Source organism: Microcaecilia unicolor, chromosome 6 (genome assembly GCF_901765095.1).
Source record: "Microcaecilia unicolor chromosome 6, aMicUni1.1, whole genome shotgun sequence".
Taxonomy (NCBI): Eukaryota; Metazoa; Chordata; class Amphibia; order Gymnophiona; family Siphonopidae; genus Microcaecilia; species Microcaecilia unicolor.
Window position 1 is genome coordinate 302,176,580 of NC_044036.1, and position 15,259 is coordinate 302,191,838.

General features: G+C 44.8%; 1 protein-coding gene across 4 annotated transcripts in view; it reads right to left on the bottom strand.

Moving 5' to 3' along the window:
• Positions 1-15,259, bottom strand: part of B3GNTL1 (UDP-GlcNAc:betaGal beta-1,3-N-acetylglucosaminyltransferase like 1) — a 348,739-nt gene that overhangs the window by 15,430 nt on the left and 318,050 nt on the right. For all 4 annotated transcript variants that reach the window (XM_030208046.1, XM_030208044.1, XM_030208045.1 and 1 more), the window contains 2 exons: positions 3,914-3,982; positions 279-353 (listed from right to left, as the gene is read on the bottom strand). In XM_030208046.1, the coding sequence (XP_030063906.1) occupies positions 279-353; positions 3,914-3,982 (144 nt within the window). The remainder of the gene's footprint in view (positions 1-278; positions 354-3,913; positions 3,983-15,259) is intronic.

The following is a 15,259-nucleotide window of genomic DNA, read 5'->3' on the forward strand; positions in this document are numbered from 1 at the left end:
TGTGTTTGCAGATATGCAAATTTAAACTGTTGGCAGATGTCAGCTAACAACTGCGGATGACTAAAAGACATGAAAATAATAATCTCAGAGCCCTGCCAGGTAGCGGCTTGCCACATGAAAGACACTTACCTGAGACATAATCACAATCTTGTTTCTATGTTTATTACAAGGCAGCCTCCATTTCACCACACACTGAGGTCACTCACAGTTCTGATAAAGAAACATCACATGGTTCATATACAGAGAAGTTTTCTTGCTTGGCAAACTCTTGTACTCACCAGCTTGACGCAAATAATAAAAGGACCTTGAGCATCTCTGAAATGCTGAATTGGAATCTTTGGTTTTGGTCTCTCCTAAAAAAACATGAACATTTATGAAAAGGACACATGTAGAGAGAGATTTTAAGTTAACAACTAGTGCTGTTTTGCTTTGTCAAAAAGAAGCTTTTAAGCATCAAAAATGTCACATTTTGTTTCATTCTGTTCTGAACTAAGGAAGAACTAACTCCAGAAAAACAGTCAAGAATTGTATTAAATTACTTCAATAAACAGATTTCATCTTATTATTTTTTTTGTTTGTTGTTTCCTTTGTGTATGTTAACCTTATTGTCCAAGCATCAAAAACGCATTAAAAAAAAAAGTGAGCAGTGCCATATAATAGCTTGCTCTTGTACTAAGGACTATTATAGCTGAAAGACTGTTTTTTTTCAAATGAGCTAAGAGGAGACGTCGCTGCATTTGTATGATGCCTATCTAACATCTACAGAACTGCCCATGACACACCAGGGGCGTAGCCACGGGTGGGCCTGGACAGGCCCAGGCCCAGCCACTTTTGCTCCAGGCCCGCCCAGCCTCTTCTGCCCCCTCTCCCCGTCCGCATGGTTTGCTCACTTTTACTGCCCTGAAGCGCCATTCTCCCTCCAGCACCGGTGATTCCCATAGCCAGCCTTCTGCCAGCGCGCGTTGTCGGAGCCTCTTCTCAGGCACATCCTGCCTACCCTGCAACTTCCTGCGTCCCACCTTTGCGGAAAACAGGAAGTTGCAGAGTAGGTGGGACGTGCCTAAGAAGAGGCTCCGACGACGCACGCTGGCAGAAGGCTGGCTATGGGAATCGCCGGTGGTGGAGGGAGAACGGCGCTTCAGGTCAGTAAAAATGACCAGAACTGACCATGTACAGGGGGCTGTCGTGGGGGGGGGGGGGGTGGTAGTGGGTGGAGAGGAATTGCGAGGCCTGTGCCCACCCAGTCCACCTCCAGGCCCATCTAAAAATTAAACTCTGGCTACGCTACTGTGACACACGCACTTCATTTTACCTAAACTCAACATTTCCAAACTGCTATGATATTAGCAGAAAAAATTGTGATTAACTGCACAATTAAAGGTATTCCTTTTATTTATTTCCCACTGCAGCTCCTTGGGACTCTGCGCAGGTCACTTAACCCTCCACTGCACTGGGCCTTCCTTAAAGGATTATAATTTTCCTCCTTCCCACCCCCTGATCTAACATCTCTCCCTTTCTTAACCTACACTCCCTCTCCTCTTCCTCCAGGTTCATTCTCTCTCTCTCTTTCTTTTTCTCTCCTTATTTCCTCCCACCCATTGTCCAGCACCTCTTCCTCCCTCTCCTCCACCCCCCCCCCCCCATCAGCAGCAAGACAAACTCAGTGGTGAGCAGTACCAAGCTCTTTTCATGGCTTCTGGAGCTCAGTACCTCGATCATAGCTTCCATCAGTGACCCTCCAGTTCTGCTTCTGGGTCTGAAGCTCACATTTTTCCCCCCACCCAGGGCTCAGCATCTTCCCACCCCTCTCAATACTCCCACTGGTCTACCATAAAGGCGGTCTTCTGCTGGTCCTGGGAGAAGTAGCATTGCACATATGCTGCCTGTGGTCTACTCTGAAGCTTTCTCTATTACCCGCCCCGCCCCCTCTGACATCATTTCATGTTTTTGCCTGGGCGGAACAGGTCAAAGGGAAAGCTTTGGACCAGGCAGCATGCAACAAATGTGCAATACTGCCACTGGCAAGGATCAACAGAAGAGCACCTTTAAGGTAGACTGGCGCAGGGGAGAGGTGTAGGTGATGCTGAATCGCAGACGGGGAGGGGGGGGGAAGATGTTGGACTGCACTGAGGACAGGGATTGGGAGTGGAAGAGACAGGAAACACTGAAATGTGCTTAGTTTTTTTTAATCGTCATTAATGATTTAATGTATCTGTTAGCATGCATTCAGTTCATTTGGCACCTTAAAATTTTAGTACTATTATTAATTGTTATGTGCATTAATAATCAAGTATTTTATATCACATTCATTGCTGGTTTTAATCATGACTTCATAATGAGTTTGACTGTTGGGCAGGCTGGATGGACCATTCAGGTTTTTATCTGCCGTAATTTACTATGTTACTATGGGGCTCATGTTCAAAGCACTTAGACTTACAAAGTACCATAGTAAGGAGGGCATAATCGAATGAAAACGTCTATCTCCATGGGCGTTTATCTCCGAGAACGGGTCCGTGAAGGGGCGGACCAAACTGTATTTTCGAAAAAAATAGACGTCCATGTTTTATTCGACAATTTGTGAGCTGGGCGTTTTTGTTTTTCAGCAATAATGGAAAATGAAAGCGCCCGGCTCAAAAACGAATAAATCCAAGGCATTTGTTCGTGGGAGGGGCCAGGATTCGTAGTACACTGGTCCCCCTCACATGCCAGGACACCAACCGGGCACCCTAGGGGGCACTTTTACAAAAACAAAAAAAAAGGTAAAAGAGCTCCCAGGTGCATAGCACCCTTCCCTTGTGTGTTGAGCCCCCCAAATCCCCCTCAAAACCCACTGCCCACAAGTCTACACCATTACTATAGCCCTAAGGGGTGAAGGGGGGCACCTACATGTGGGTACAGTGGGTTTGGGGGGGGGGGTTGGACGACTAAGCATTAAGCAGCACAATTGTAACAGGTGGGGGGGGGATGGGCCTGGGTTCACCTGCCTGAAGTCCACTGCACCCCCTAACAACTGCTCCAGGGACCTGCATACTGCTGCCAGGGAGGTGGGTATGACATTTGAGGGTGAAAATAAAAAGTTGTGAAACATCATTTTTTGTGGTGGGAGGGGGTTAGTGACCACTGGGGGAGTCAGGGGAGGTCATCCCCGATTCCCTCTGGTGGTAATCTGGTCATTTAGGGCACTTTTTGAGCAGGGACCGTCCTTATTCGTTAATTTGTACAGCGCTGCGTAACCCTTGTAGCGCTCTAGAAATGTTAAGTAGTAGTAGTAGTAGTTATTCGTGAAAAAACAGGGTCCAGGAAAAGTGCCCTAAATTCTAGCTACAAACGCATACTTTTATTCCATTATCGGCGAAAGGCGCCCATCTCTGTTCGGGTGATAACCATGTCCCAGTCCCGCCTTCACCACGCCTCCGACACGCCCCCGTCAACTTTGTACGCTTCCGCGATGGAGTGCAGTTGAAAATGTCCAAGTTCGGCTTTCGATTATACAGTGTTATTCGTTTTTGTGAGATAAACGTCCATCTCCCGATTTAGGTCGGAACTTGGGCGTTTTTCTCGTTCGATTATAAGCAGGATAGTAACCTATATAACTTTGTTAAGTCTAAGCACTTTGAAAATACACCTCTATGTTACTAACACACATACATTTAATTTGTTTTCATAAGAAAAGTTATTATAACGAATGTGTGAAATCAACTGAAACGAAAAAACACACAAACATCTGGGAAAAAGCCAAACACATCCCTTACTAACTCAACACTGGTTTCATTAAGGCTAATTTAGGCAAAGCATCACAAATCATGGAATGGAATGGGACGAGGGTGGAAAAAAAAGCAAGATTAGGTCACTCTTTTGAAACTGTCAACAGGCAACATCAGTCAATTTTGGAAGACCTGGAGGGCATACTAACCTTAGATTCTTCATATGTATAGAATTCTTTGGCTATTTTATTCTTATCAACATCACAAAATGCAACAACCTAGTGAAAAGAAAGCACAGATTTAATTCAATTCATATTTATTGTGCCAAAATAGGTGAGAACTCAACAGTTTCACTCAATATCCATCTACATTTACTGTTATACACAACTTTACATTTAACTGTATGTGTAAGTTCACTCTACCATAGCTGCATGCAAACCCACATATTTTATTTATAGACTAGTAAAAAAAGCCCCGTTTCTGATGCAAATGAAACGGGGGCTAGCAATGTTTTCTTCTGTGTGCATGTGGGAGTGTGTGTGTCCCTGCCCTCTGGCCTCTCTCCCCTCCCCCCTCTGAGTCCTTCACTGTTACAGAGCCAGCGATTTGATTTCGTGCTCTGCTGTTTTCCTTCACTGACTGTGTTACAGAGAGGGCGGGGCAGACACTCATAGGGAAACCGGATATCTCGCCCCCTTCACACTTCCGGCTGGAGGCTTCATAGAACGTTGGTGTTGCCTTTTATATAGAGAGAGATATACACACACATACATCATATTACAAGGTCCATTTTACTTACAATGTGAGATCAGAATTAAGAAATCCAGGTCAGGATGTACTCAATTCCAATGATATTTTACAAAGGGCTCTGCCAAACACGAAACATTTTGTAAAATATGTATAAGGACGTGCAGGAGTTAATGTGTATTTGTTAGCACTGTGGGAACATCCATTTTACAAATATACATGTAGAGAAAATAAGCAGCATGAATCTGGAAGTTTCTGTGTGGAAGTCATAATTTCCCACATGCAGCTATCCATTCTATTTTACAGACTTATAGGTACTGCCAATGAAGTAACGAGGCCACAATTTTTTTTTTAAATTTAGAGGTGATAATAAACAACAGGGGATTATGGAGAGTTTACTTCCTCAGTCTCTTGTGTACATCCCTGACCAAAATGAGCACTTTTGAAAATCTGTGCTTGCTTTTGAGCTAGTGTAAAACCTATTATTCCCTTTGTAAAATGAGGAATACATATGCAGATTTTGAGGCCGCCAAGCCATACCCAAACTGTGCCCCTGTGTGGTATCATTTCCACATATATGCAGTCTACATGGATAACGCCACTGTTTACACATGGAGATTGTCTAAAATATGCTCACTGCAAAAAATCCAAATTTAGGGGACAGAAGAGATAAATAATAATAAAACCAAAACCCAATCTGTGGATAGTATTTATTATAATAGTTGGATACCTTACTACCAAAGCAGATTGTATAATACAACATGTTAAAGGCTATAAACCTTAAAATAAATCACCACCATAGGTCAAAGAACTCCATGTACTATTTAAATGTCCCAACTTCACAAATATCAAACTATTTACTGTCCAAATTTTTTTTAGATGAATACTTAACTTCTGAGATGACAAGAACATTTAACGATTAAGATATCCAACATGTGATACTTCAAAATATACTTCAAAATAACAATCTGTATGTGATTATGTGATCTTAACCTGCTAGGAGCTTGTACTGAAACAGGATATAAACAGTTAATAAATTCAAAGGAAAGTGTATATGTGTACGCATTTACACCAGGGATCGGCAAATCTCAGGCACCCAGTCACCATGGGGACTAAAAATTTCCATCCGGTGCCTATGAGCTTTGTGCCTAGTAGGTTTAGTGGTCACCACCAGAGCAAGAACATCAGCCTCTCTGCACAATGTGACTGCATGAGAGTCTGAGCTGTGTGGAGCAGGAATTCTGAAGATGGACTTGCAGGATTTGAGAACCAGAGACTAATGCAAGAGTTCCTGCATTACAAAGCTCACACCAAAATGTAACCACAAATTAAGTCTATCTTGAAGAGATATAAAAGAAATCAATGTATTCCTCTTGACGCCTTCTCCCCAGACTTCCCAAGAGTCCTCGTTAGATATACAGATTCACTGGACAACTCTTCTCCCCTGTTGGTCCTGATTGGTCTCTACTCCTTCTCCCTCTCACCAAAGAGAGAGAGAGTAGAAATTCTGCAATGGGAACATATCTGTCTCGGGAACACCTAAAATATTCTTGAGGTACATGTGAAACATGCCTCTATGTGTAAACACTAATTAGGAAAAATATCATCAATGAAGCATGTGATGCAATAAGGTGTACAATGTAGTCTACGATGACACACAATGAGGCAGAGTGTAGCGCATGATGATGAACAAAGTGTAGCCACAGCTGTGGTTTGGGGGGGGAAGGGGGTGGCACCCTTTCCCCCCAAATGCTCTGGGTACTACTGTTGATTTGTCCTCCTTCCCCGCTGCCAACAGAATTTCCCTACCCCTGGGTACCCAAAGTGCGCAGGCAAACTATGTCTACATGCAAAGAATATGATGCGCAATGGAGTAGAGTACAGTGCAGTATACAAGGACTGAATGAGATGGTAGCTAAACTTAACATATTTCGTTAACAGATAGGATGATGATCCTTTTGGACTTATTCTCAAGACTTGAATTGTCAAATACTGTTTAAAGGGTACTTTTAATCCTGCCATAAAGCACCACCTATTTTTAAATGTAACTGTGTTGAAAGTAAATTAATATCATGATGCAAAGCAAATGCTACTTGAAGGTCCACCAAGAGGAACGCTAGAATTTCATCTGATTAAACGACTGGTGCTGATAAGTTGTTCAAACAAGAGGCTCGTCATTCTACAGAACAGCTGGTGGTTTTGAGAAAGCTCTCTTGGGTAAATTTCGGTTTATAAAAAAAGAAAGCTTTGCCCCATTTCAACACCTAAAGTTAGAAACCTGACTGGTGCCTAACTTGTGGAACACATATATAGAATGAGGGGGATAATGTGGTTCCTGATGTTTCACTCACTACTCAAAGTGTTCTTTTTTTTTTTTTTTAAATAGTTCGGACCTAGAGCATTCGCATTAGGGATGGGTTTTTTTCTCCTGAAATATCCAAAGTGTTTTGTTAAGTATAGGGGTAAGGATTATTTTTTTCTGGAACCCACCCAATCGGAGGACTTTCTAAGAGGGCAGGAACAAGTAGAACAGTTTAATCAAGAGATTTCTTTGGGTAATTTACAAGCTGGAGATATGGAGGGGTAAAAATAAATGAAGGATTGGTTTAGTATAAAAATTAAAATTATTGCTAGATTTCTACTGATCCAGCTTAATCCCATAATAATGTTTATTTTTGAGAAGCAGGATTAGAGATCTTTTTCTTATGTTTGTTGTGGAAAATGAAATAAATATTCAGGGGTCAATATCTGAAGTGATTTCTGTGGGCAGGAGAGGCTCCTGGCTGTTTGAATTGCTTGTGCGGGGTTATCCGCTGAAATGAGTGGAGGAGTGGCCTAGTGGTTAGCGTGGTGGACTTTGGTCCTGGGGAACTGGGTTCGATTCCCACTGCAGCTCCTTGTGACTCTGGGCAAGTCACTTAACCCTCTATTGCCCCAGGTACAAATAAGTACCTGTATATAATATGTAAACTGCTTTGAATGTAGTTGCAAAAACCTCAGAAAAGGTGGTATATCAAGTCCCATTTCCCTTTCCCTATTTGAGATTCTACATAGAATGTTTCTACTATTGGAGATTCTACATGGAATGTTGCTACTATTGAGATTCTGTTGCTACTATTTGAGATTCTACATGGAATGTTGCTACTATTGAGATTCTGTTGCTACTATTTGAGATTCTACATGGAATGCTGCTACTATCTAAGATTCTACATGGAATGTTGGCTACAGTTTGAGATTCTGTTGCTACTATTTGAGATTCTACATGGAATGTTGCAAGACGTCAGACTCACAGAAACAGAAGCCTGCGCAGCCGCATTGCTGATCTGCAAGGGCAGGCTTCTACATGGAATGTTGCTAGTGGAGGAGTAACCTAGTGGTTAGTGCAGTGGACTTTGATCCTGGGGAACTGAATTCAATTGCTACTGCAGCTCCTTGTGACTCTGGGCAAGTCACTTAACCCTCCATTGCCCTAGGTACAAATAAGTACCTGTATATAATATGTAAGCCGCATTGAACCTGCTATGAGTGGGAAAGCGCGGGGTACTAATGTAACAAAAAAAAAATTCAGTAACGCTTAACCAGATAGTGCCGCTGAAATCCCCTCTAACTGCCTATGCTGGAACTGATTTGTGGGCGCTCTAAGGTGGGACTAAGGGTGCAGCGGAAACTTAGCCAGTAAGCAGGGATTTTCATCCACTAACCAGCTAGTAACCACATAAAGTTAGGACAGCAACATAGGTGTCCCAACTTTATGTGGAGGGTTCACCAGGCATTGATCTGTATATCGGCCGTGCCTAGTTTACATCTGGATCAACAGACATAGCCGGATATTCAATGCCGGAAACAGCTTACTGTCATGGGGCTGACTACGAGCTCCTAATTTAACAGAAAATATGTGACAGGCCTTATTGTAACCATGGAGAACTACTACAATTTCATAACTTGGTTCTTTTTACCTGCCCAGCTACAGCTAATTAAATTCCTAGTAAATGCCACAATGGTCCTGAAATATTCCATTTCTATGGCAGCCCTGAGATTAGAACTGAAGCATTGGAAGATTAAGGGGTCCTTTAATGAACCTGCAGGAAAAAGAGCCCTGCGCTAGCGATGGGGGTCATTTTTTCCATGCGCCAGGGCCCTTTTTTATTGCAGCGGGTTAAAAGCCCCCAGATAAACATGGTCATAAGGTAAGAAAACTCTTACTGCGTGGCCATGCTATGGGGAGTCCTTACTGCCACCAATGTCTTTTCACCCGGAAATGGCGCACGCTCGGGGCAGAACTACAGCTGGTGGTTGCGTTGGGCTGGGAGTAGTCATGATTTAGCGTTCAGTAAGCCCGCGCTGGGCTTACTGACGCTTTGTCAAAGACCCCCACAGTGACTTCCCAATGCTTACACAGTCTGTGAGAGAAGACATTTGAATTTTTGAAGTCTGGTGCTACAGTCACTAGACCACACACAACTCCGTTACTGTCAATGGGTGGAAAATGACAGCTATAATTTCTGATACGGAATGCAAAGGTACAAAATGGTCTGAAACATACCATTAATGAAGTCATTTTGTAGCTCTTTCTCTGGGCAAACATACACTTCTGTACCTGAGCCTTGTTATGAGTAATTAGGATTTCTTCCTTCCACTGAATCTATCCAACTTTTTTTTGACTTTCAGTGTGTGTGTGTGGTCCAATTGACTGGTGATTAATCATACTCCCAAGCCATCTGCTTCTGTTTTTCACGAAAAGGAAAACTGATTGGGTAAGAGTGTAGAGATTGTACAGCGAGTGTTTACAGCAAGAGGTTATTTGACAATGTCCCACAGTGTTGGGATAAAACAAAAGGGAAACAATTGGTGTTACTTATCAGAATTGCTAGACAGTATTTACACATCAGGATGATGGAAATTTCCTTTTGCAGAGGCCGATTCTTAATAATGCACGGTATCAAGCTGACATTGTAAAGTTATAAAGCTATCACAGCACCTTCAAAGGCATCCAACTGGTAATCAGGGGCATTGCAAGATAATGAGGAAAACTGAGGACTTGCAAGTTGTATACTTCGTTCTCAGTCAACTTAAAACTCCCTGATTTTTAAATTATAAAACTGAACCATTTTAGAAAAATGATTCTGGGAGTTCAGTTTCATTCTTGGTGCTCTGTCTTCCTGGGGTTAAGAGAAAGTGCTGCTTTTTTTTATTGTAAACTGTGACAAGGCTACATCTCAGATGTATAGAATGAGGCAGCAAAACCCTAAACTACATCTACCAGAAGTCATTGCAGGAGGGAAGGTAGAGGGTGATTACGAAAGAAGGGAATGCATTTCCAGTCCCAACAGGGGGAGCCCTGGGGCTAGGCAAGCTGGCCATTACCATCTCCGACCACAAGAGGGAGGGAAAATGAAGGAGCCCAGTTCCCCTGGACCCTCAATCAGTATATCATGCCGCCCACCTGTACTAGCAAGGGGTGGGGTGAGAACCAGGAGGATTGGATGGAAGAGGGGGTTAATCAGGCTGAGCAGGGGAAGAAACCTCAATGGAATGGGAGCTTGAGAGCACTGAGGAGCGCAGCACCTGAAGGTTTGCAAATCTACATTGTTTGGAATTTATTTTGGTTTAAACCCTGCTTAAATAGAGAAGCCTGCTTTCTTTTGTGGGACCTGTTTGCTTTGGGAGAAACCCTGGCTGTTGGAAAGTTTGCTGGGGAGAATTACAAACCTGCTTCCCAAACTGAAACCTGATTATTTTGAGAAACTCTGTTGAATTTGAAAGGCTTGTTTATGAAGGGGGGAAAATCCTGCTTGGGGGCAGGTACTGTTTGTTTGCTACTGATTTTGACAACAAAGAGGGATTTCAAAAGGACTATTGCCTCCCCCTCAGGAAAGGGGGCACAGACTTTGTGTTTAGTGGGCTGATGTACTAAGCAAGGCAGAACAGCCCTGCCTGAGAAGCCCTAACCCAGGCCTCTGGAGTGAAGTTTTGGTCATTAACCTGAAAAATAAAGGAATATTTTGAAGTATCCCCTGGTGGCAGTTTGTGAAGTTCTGGCTATTCGCGGGAGGCGGCTTCCTCCCCCATACTGGAGCAGTGGGCCCGTTTACAAAACATACCTATAAAAAAAATTACAATAAGCATCCATACCATAGTAAGAAACAGTACAGAGAAGAGCCACTGATGTATATGTAAAAGTGGGGGGGGGGGTTCCAGTAGCAGGTTATCCATTGTTGGAATCACACCCCAGGAACCCCACAAAGCTCCTATTTCTTCCCAATGCTCTAGGGAACAGGATCTCTCCAGGGTAATTTCCTTTTAAGGCCTTGGCATAGAAGTTCCACAGGCAGATATGGGGAGCACGAGCACCAAATCTTTTACTGAACTTAAGTTGAAAACAGTACAGGTTTTGAGTAGTATAGTTATAGCCTTTCGATGGTGTAGCCAGAAGGCAATTTTTGGGTGGGCCAACAGGTTGGATGGATGGGCACTAGAGAAACACCTGCCACCTGATATGCCCTGCCCCACGCCCCTACTCCTAACGCATACCTACCCCACTCTCAATAACTTCAATGGGAGTAGCAGTGCTGGCCTCAGTGGCTGCAGGCCACATTGAGAGTTAGGGGAAATATAAGAGGGTGCACTCTTCATCCTCCACAGAGCCATGGTCCACCAACACACACATGCTTCCTTTAAATATGCCCTAAATATTGCAGAGGGGCCCTAAAATATCAATACATCTATGGAGAAAACTGAAGAAGCCAAAGTACTATAGAATACCACATAGAAAATTGATGCTCACAGAATACTTTGGTCACACACACAGAACACAAATACAGAATGTGACCACAAACCATAAACAAATCAAAATCCCAAGAGGCCAGACCTTGCATTTAGCACAGGACAGAGAACTACAAAGAGATGCATTTTCTCCTATACTGTGCAAAATCACATGCAAGAGACAATGTTAGGGGAGGTACAACTAGGGCAACTGCGTTTGGCCCCCTAGCCAGAGAGACCCCCAGGCCAGCTGGAAGCTGAAGAAGGTGCAGCCTGTTAGTAAGCTTTTATGTCCCCTCCCAAATTTCTGCCTTGGGCCCCAGCCATATCTAGCAGGATGTACATTTCAAATCTGACATATTCTAGTCACAAAATAGAAAAATAAAATTATTTTTTCTACCTTTTGTTGTCTGCTCATTTTATTTTTCAATTCATGTTGGTCCCAGGCTCTGGTTTCCACATCCTTCTCTTAACTCAGTCACCAAGGTCTCATGTCCATTTGATAGTTCTACTCTCTCTCTCCAGTCCACTATCCATCTTCTTCCATCTTTGTACCTCTATCTTCCTCCATGTTTAGTGTCTCCCTTTCTCTGTGTCCCTATATTTCTCTGTCCAGCTTCTACCCTCTCTGACCCTACCCTATCCAGCTTCTCTCCCTCTCACTCTCTCCCCTTTCCAGCATCTGGTTTGGCTGCTTGATTCCCTGCCTACCCACCCACCCACCCCACCCTCCCTTCCTCCCTCACACTGTAGGTTTAGTATTTGTTCCCTTTTCCTTCATCTCCTTGGTCTAGTATCTCTATTTCCCTTCCCTCCCTCCTTGTGCTGTACCAGCAGTTCTCTCTTTTCCCTCCAGTTCTCCTCCCCCTCTTCCTCCCATGTCCAGCAGCTCTCTCCCTTCCATCCAGATCCCTCCTCCTCTTCCTCCAGCAGTTCTCTCCCTTCCATCCAGTCTCCTCCTCCTCTTTCTCCCAGTCCAGCAGCTGTCTTCCTTCCCTCCAGCCCCCTCTTCCTCTGAAGTCCACCAGATCTCTCTCTTCCATCCAATCCCCTCCTCCTCTTCCTCCCATGTCCAGCAGCTCTCTCCCTTCCCTCCAGTCCCTTCTTCCTCTTCCTCCCTTGTCCAGCATCTCTGCCCCTTCCTCCTCTCCCTCCCCTGGCCCATAAGCTTCCATCCAGATCCCCTCCTCCTTTTCCTCCCACCTCCAGCAACTCTCTCCCTTCCATTCAGTCTCCTCCTCCTCTTCCTCCCACATCCAGTAGCTCTCTCCCTTCCCTCCAATCCCCTTCCTCCCACAGGTCCGGCAGCACTATCCCCCCCCCCCCCCCCCCAAAGTCCAGCACTTCTGCCTTCCTCCAATTCATCCTGCCCCAATCCAACACCCTCGCTGCCTTTTCTTCCGAGGCTCCAGGTCTGGCTGTCCGGGAGCATTGCCTGCCTCAAATTCTGCTCCTCCCCACCGCTGCTGCGGTCCCTGCAGCATTCTTTTTTGGCCCATCGCTGGCAGCACTGCAATTCACACAGGCAGCTCCGCTCCCCTTTGATGCGTCCATCCGGCCCTCTCTGATGCATTTCCTGTTTACGTAGGGCCAGATGGACGTGGAAGAGGGGAGTGAACCTGCCTGTGTGAATCGCAGTGCTGCCAGCGACAGGCCAAAAAAAGATTGCTGCAGGGACCGAGGCAGCGGCGGGGAGGAGCAGAATTTGAGGCAGGCAACGCTCCCGGATGGCCAGACCCGGAGCCGCGGGAGAAAAGGCAGCGAGGGATGTTGGGTTGGGGCTAGTTAGGGCGAGCCTCGAGCAAAAGTGGCTGCCCGCCCGTGGCTACGCCCCTGATGTACAGTATTAAGCAAACACTGTAACGCTCCATGCTCTTCCTCTGTCTGTGTCTGAATTAGAGAGCTGCATGGGAACGGGGTTCGCGGGAATCCCGCGGAACCCGCGGGGACGGAGGAAGTTCCTGCGGGGTTCCCGCGGGGATGGAAGCAGTTCTGCGGTCTTCTCATAGAAGTGTAAGCTGCACCTGCAGCAGCCTCTCATCTACCGAATACCAATTTCTTTGAGTGCTGTCTTCTCCTCCTCTTCTTCTTCCTTGCTTTAACAGCACAAACGTGGAAAGTCTTCCATTAAGGAGGTGGTAGAGTCACAAATGATGATGGAATTCAAAAAGGCGTGGGATGAACACAGAGGATCTCTAATTAGAAAATGGAAGTTATATAAAACCTAACCTTAAATGGCTGCATGTGTGTGGATGTGTCAAGTGACGCTTAGATGGCGACTCTGGCTGTGATGAACTAGGGCTGATACCTGGCAGACTTGTATGGTCTGTGTCTCATACATGGCAATCTGGTTTAGGATGGGCTAGAAAGGGCTTAGACAGCAACTTCAGTGGCTGGAACATGAGGACAGTGCTGGACAGATTTTTACGGTCTGTGTCCCACAAATGAGAAGACGAATAGACTGGAGTGGGCTTCAACGGCAACTCCAGTAGTTGGAACATAAGGATAGGGCCAGATAGACTTCTGTGGCCTTTGTTCCAGAAACACGAAAGAAAGACCATAATGAAGTATATAATATCACACTCGTTGATTTAATGATGAATTGATCATGAGTGTGACTATTGGCAGAGTGGATGGATCGTTCAGGTCTATTTGCTGTCACTATGTTACTATTAATCCTCTTTGCTACCAGGCTGGTGCACAGACCTCAGCTCTGACACAGGCACGAGAATCAGATGTCACCTGACCTACTGGCGCATGCATGTGGCGACCTCTCAGCACACAGTGCAAGTGAATCGGAGACAAGTCTTACATGTGCGCACCAGAGTGTTCCAACTTCCGTTCCTTCCTTGCCTACAGTGCTGTGGCTCAAATCCAGAGACTGAGGGAGCTGTCTGGAATTTTCTTTTATGTACCATTAAATTCTTGCGGGGACGGGTTGGGATGGGTTAAATTTTTGCGGGGATGGGTGGGGATGGGTAAGATTCCAGTGGGGACGGGTGGGGATGGGTAAGATTTCTGTCCCCGTGCAACTCTCTAGTCTGAATCCCCTTTTTTTAACTGGTGCTTTAAATAACAGGCATCCTGATTTCTGAGCAACCTATCGCCTTAAAAGTCTTTCCTCCCTGCGATCCATGTCCACACAGACTTCTCTTAAGAGGAATAATCTTTTACACTGTACTGGTGATATGGGTCACGGCAGACATTTTGTGGCTGGACCCACAGAGGGCAAGAGCAAGTGGGTATCTCTACTGCCTGCAGGACCACCACAGACTTTGAGGTAGGCCTTGGGGGACCTACAAGGAGGGCATTGACCTTCAGGGTATCATAGGGATTCATACTATGACCTATGTTATTTAATAGCTACATCAAGTCTCTAGCTGAGTAGTTTCAGTTGATGGATACAAAATTCTATATTGGTGTCTTAGTGCTCTCAGCATCGAATTCCGATGAGATGCAATGTCGATGTACCCTGGCCTACAGCATCATGAGCCATTAACAGTGATGAAGTCTTTGGCCAGGACTCAAATGGTGACTGGTCACTGACGTTAAGGGTGAACAGTGCTCTCTCGATGCTGGTGCAGTTCCTGGGACCCATGTACACTGATGCCTCTGATGCCAAAGTCTCAGCATCAAAAATATGTTTATGCTGCTTCTCTTGACCACAAAGATCTCTCCTGGACATCAGTGAAACACAATTTACAATGAAAGGGCTCCTGGTCAGGCCCCAAGCATTGCCAGCACAACTAATGAGTACCTATAATGCATATAGTCTTCTTGTATGGGGTGATTTTTAAAGCTGCTGAGAGGGTTTTCTGGGACAGCTCTTCTAGTAAAATAGCTGCTGTGAAATCAAATTTGATTTTGGATATAATTACCCTGACTGGGAGCCTGAGGTCCTCAAAACGAGGTCTATACCAGGCTATGTGAATAAACAAAGGAAACTTGAAAATCGACTGAAAAAAAAATAGCTAAGATACGGAGAAAAAGAACCACACAATAGCAACAGGACATGAGAAATTTACATGGTTGAGATAGATCTGCAT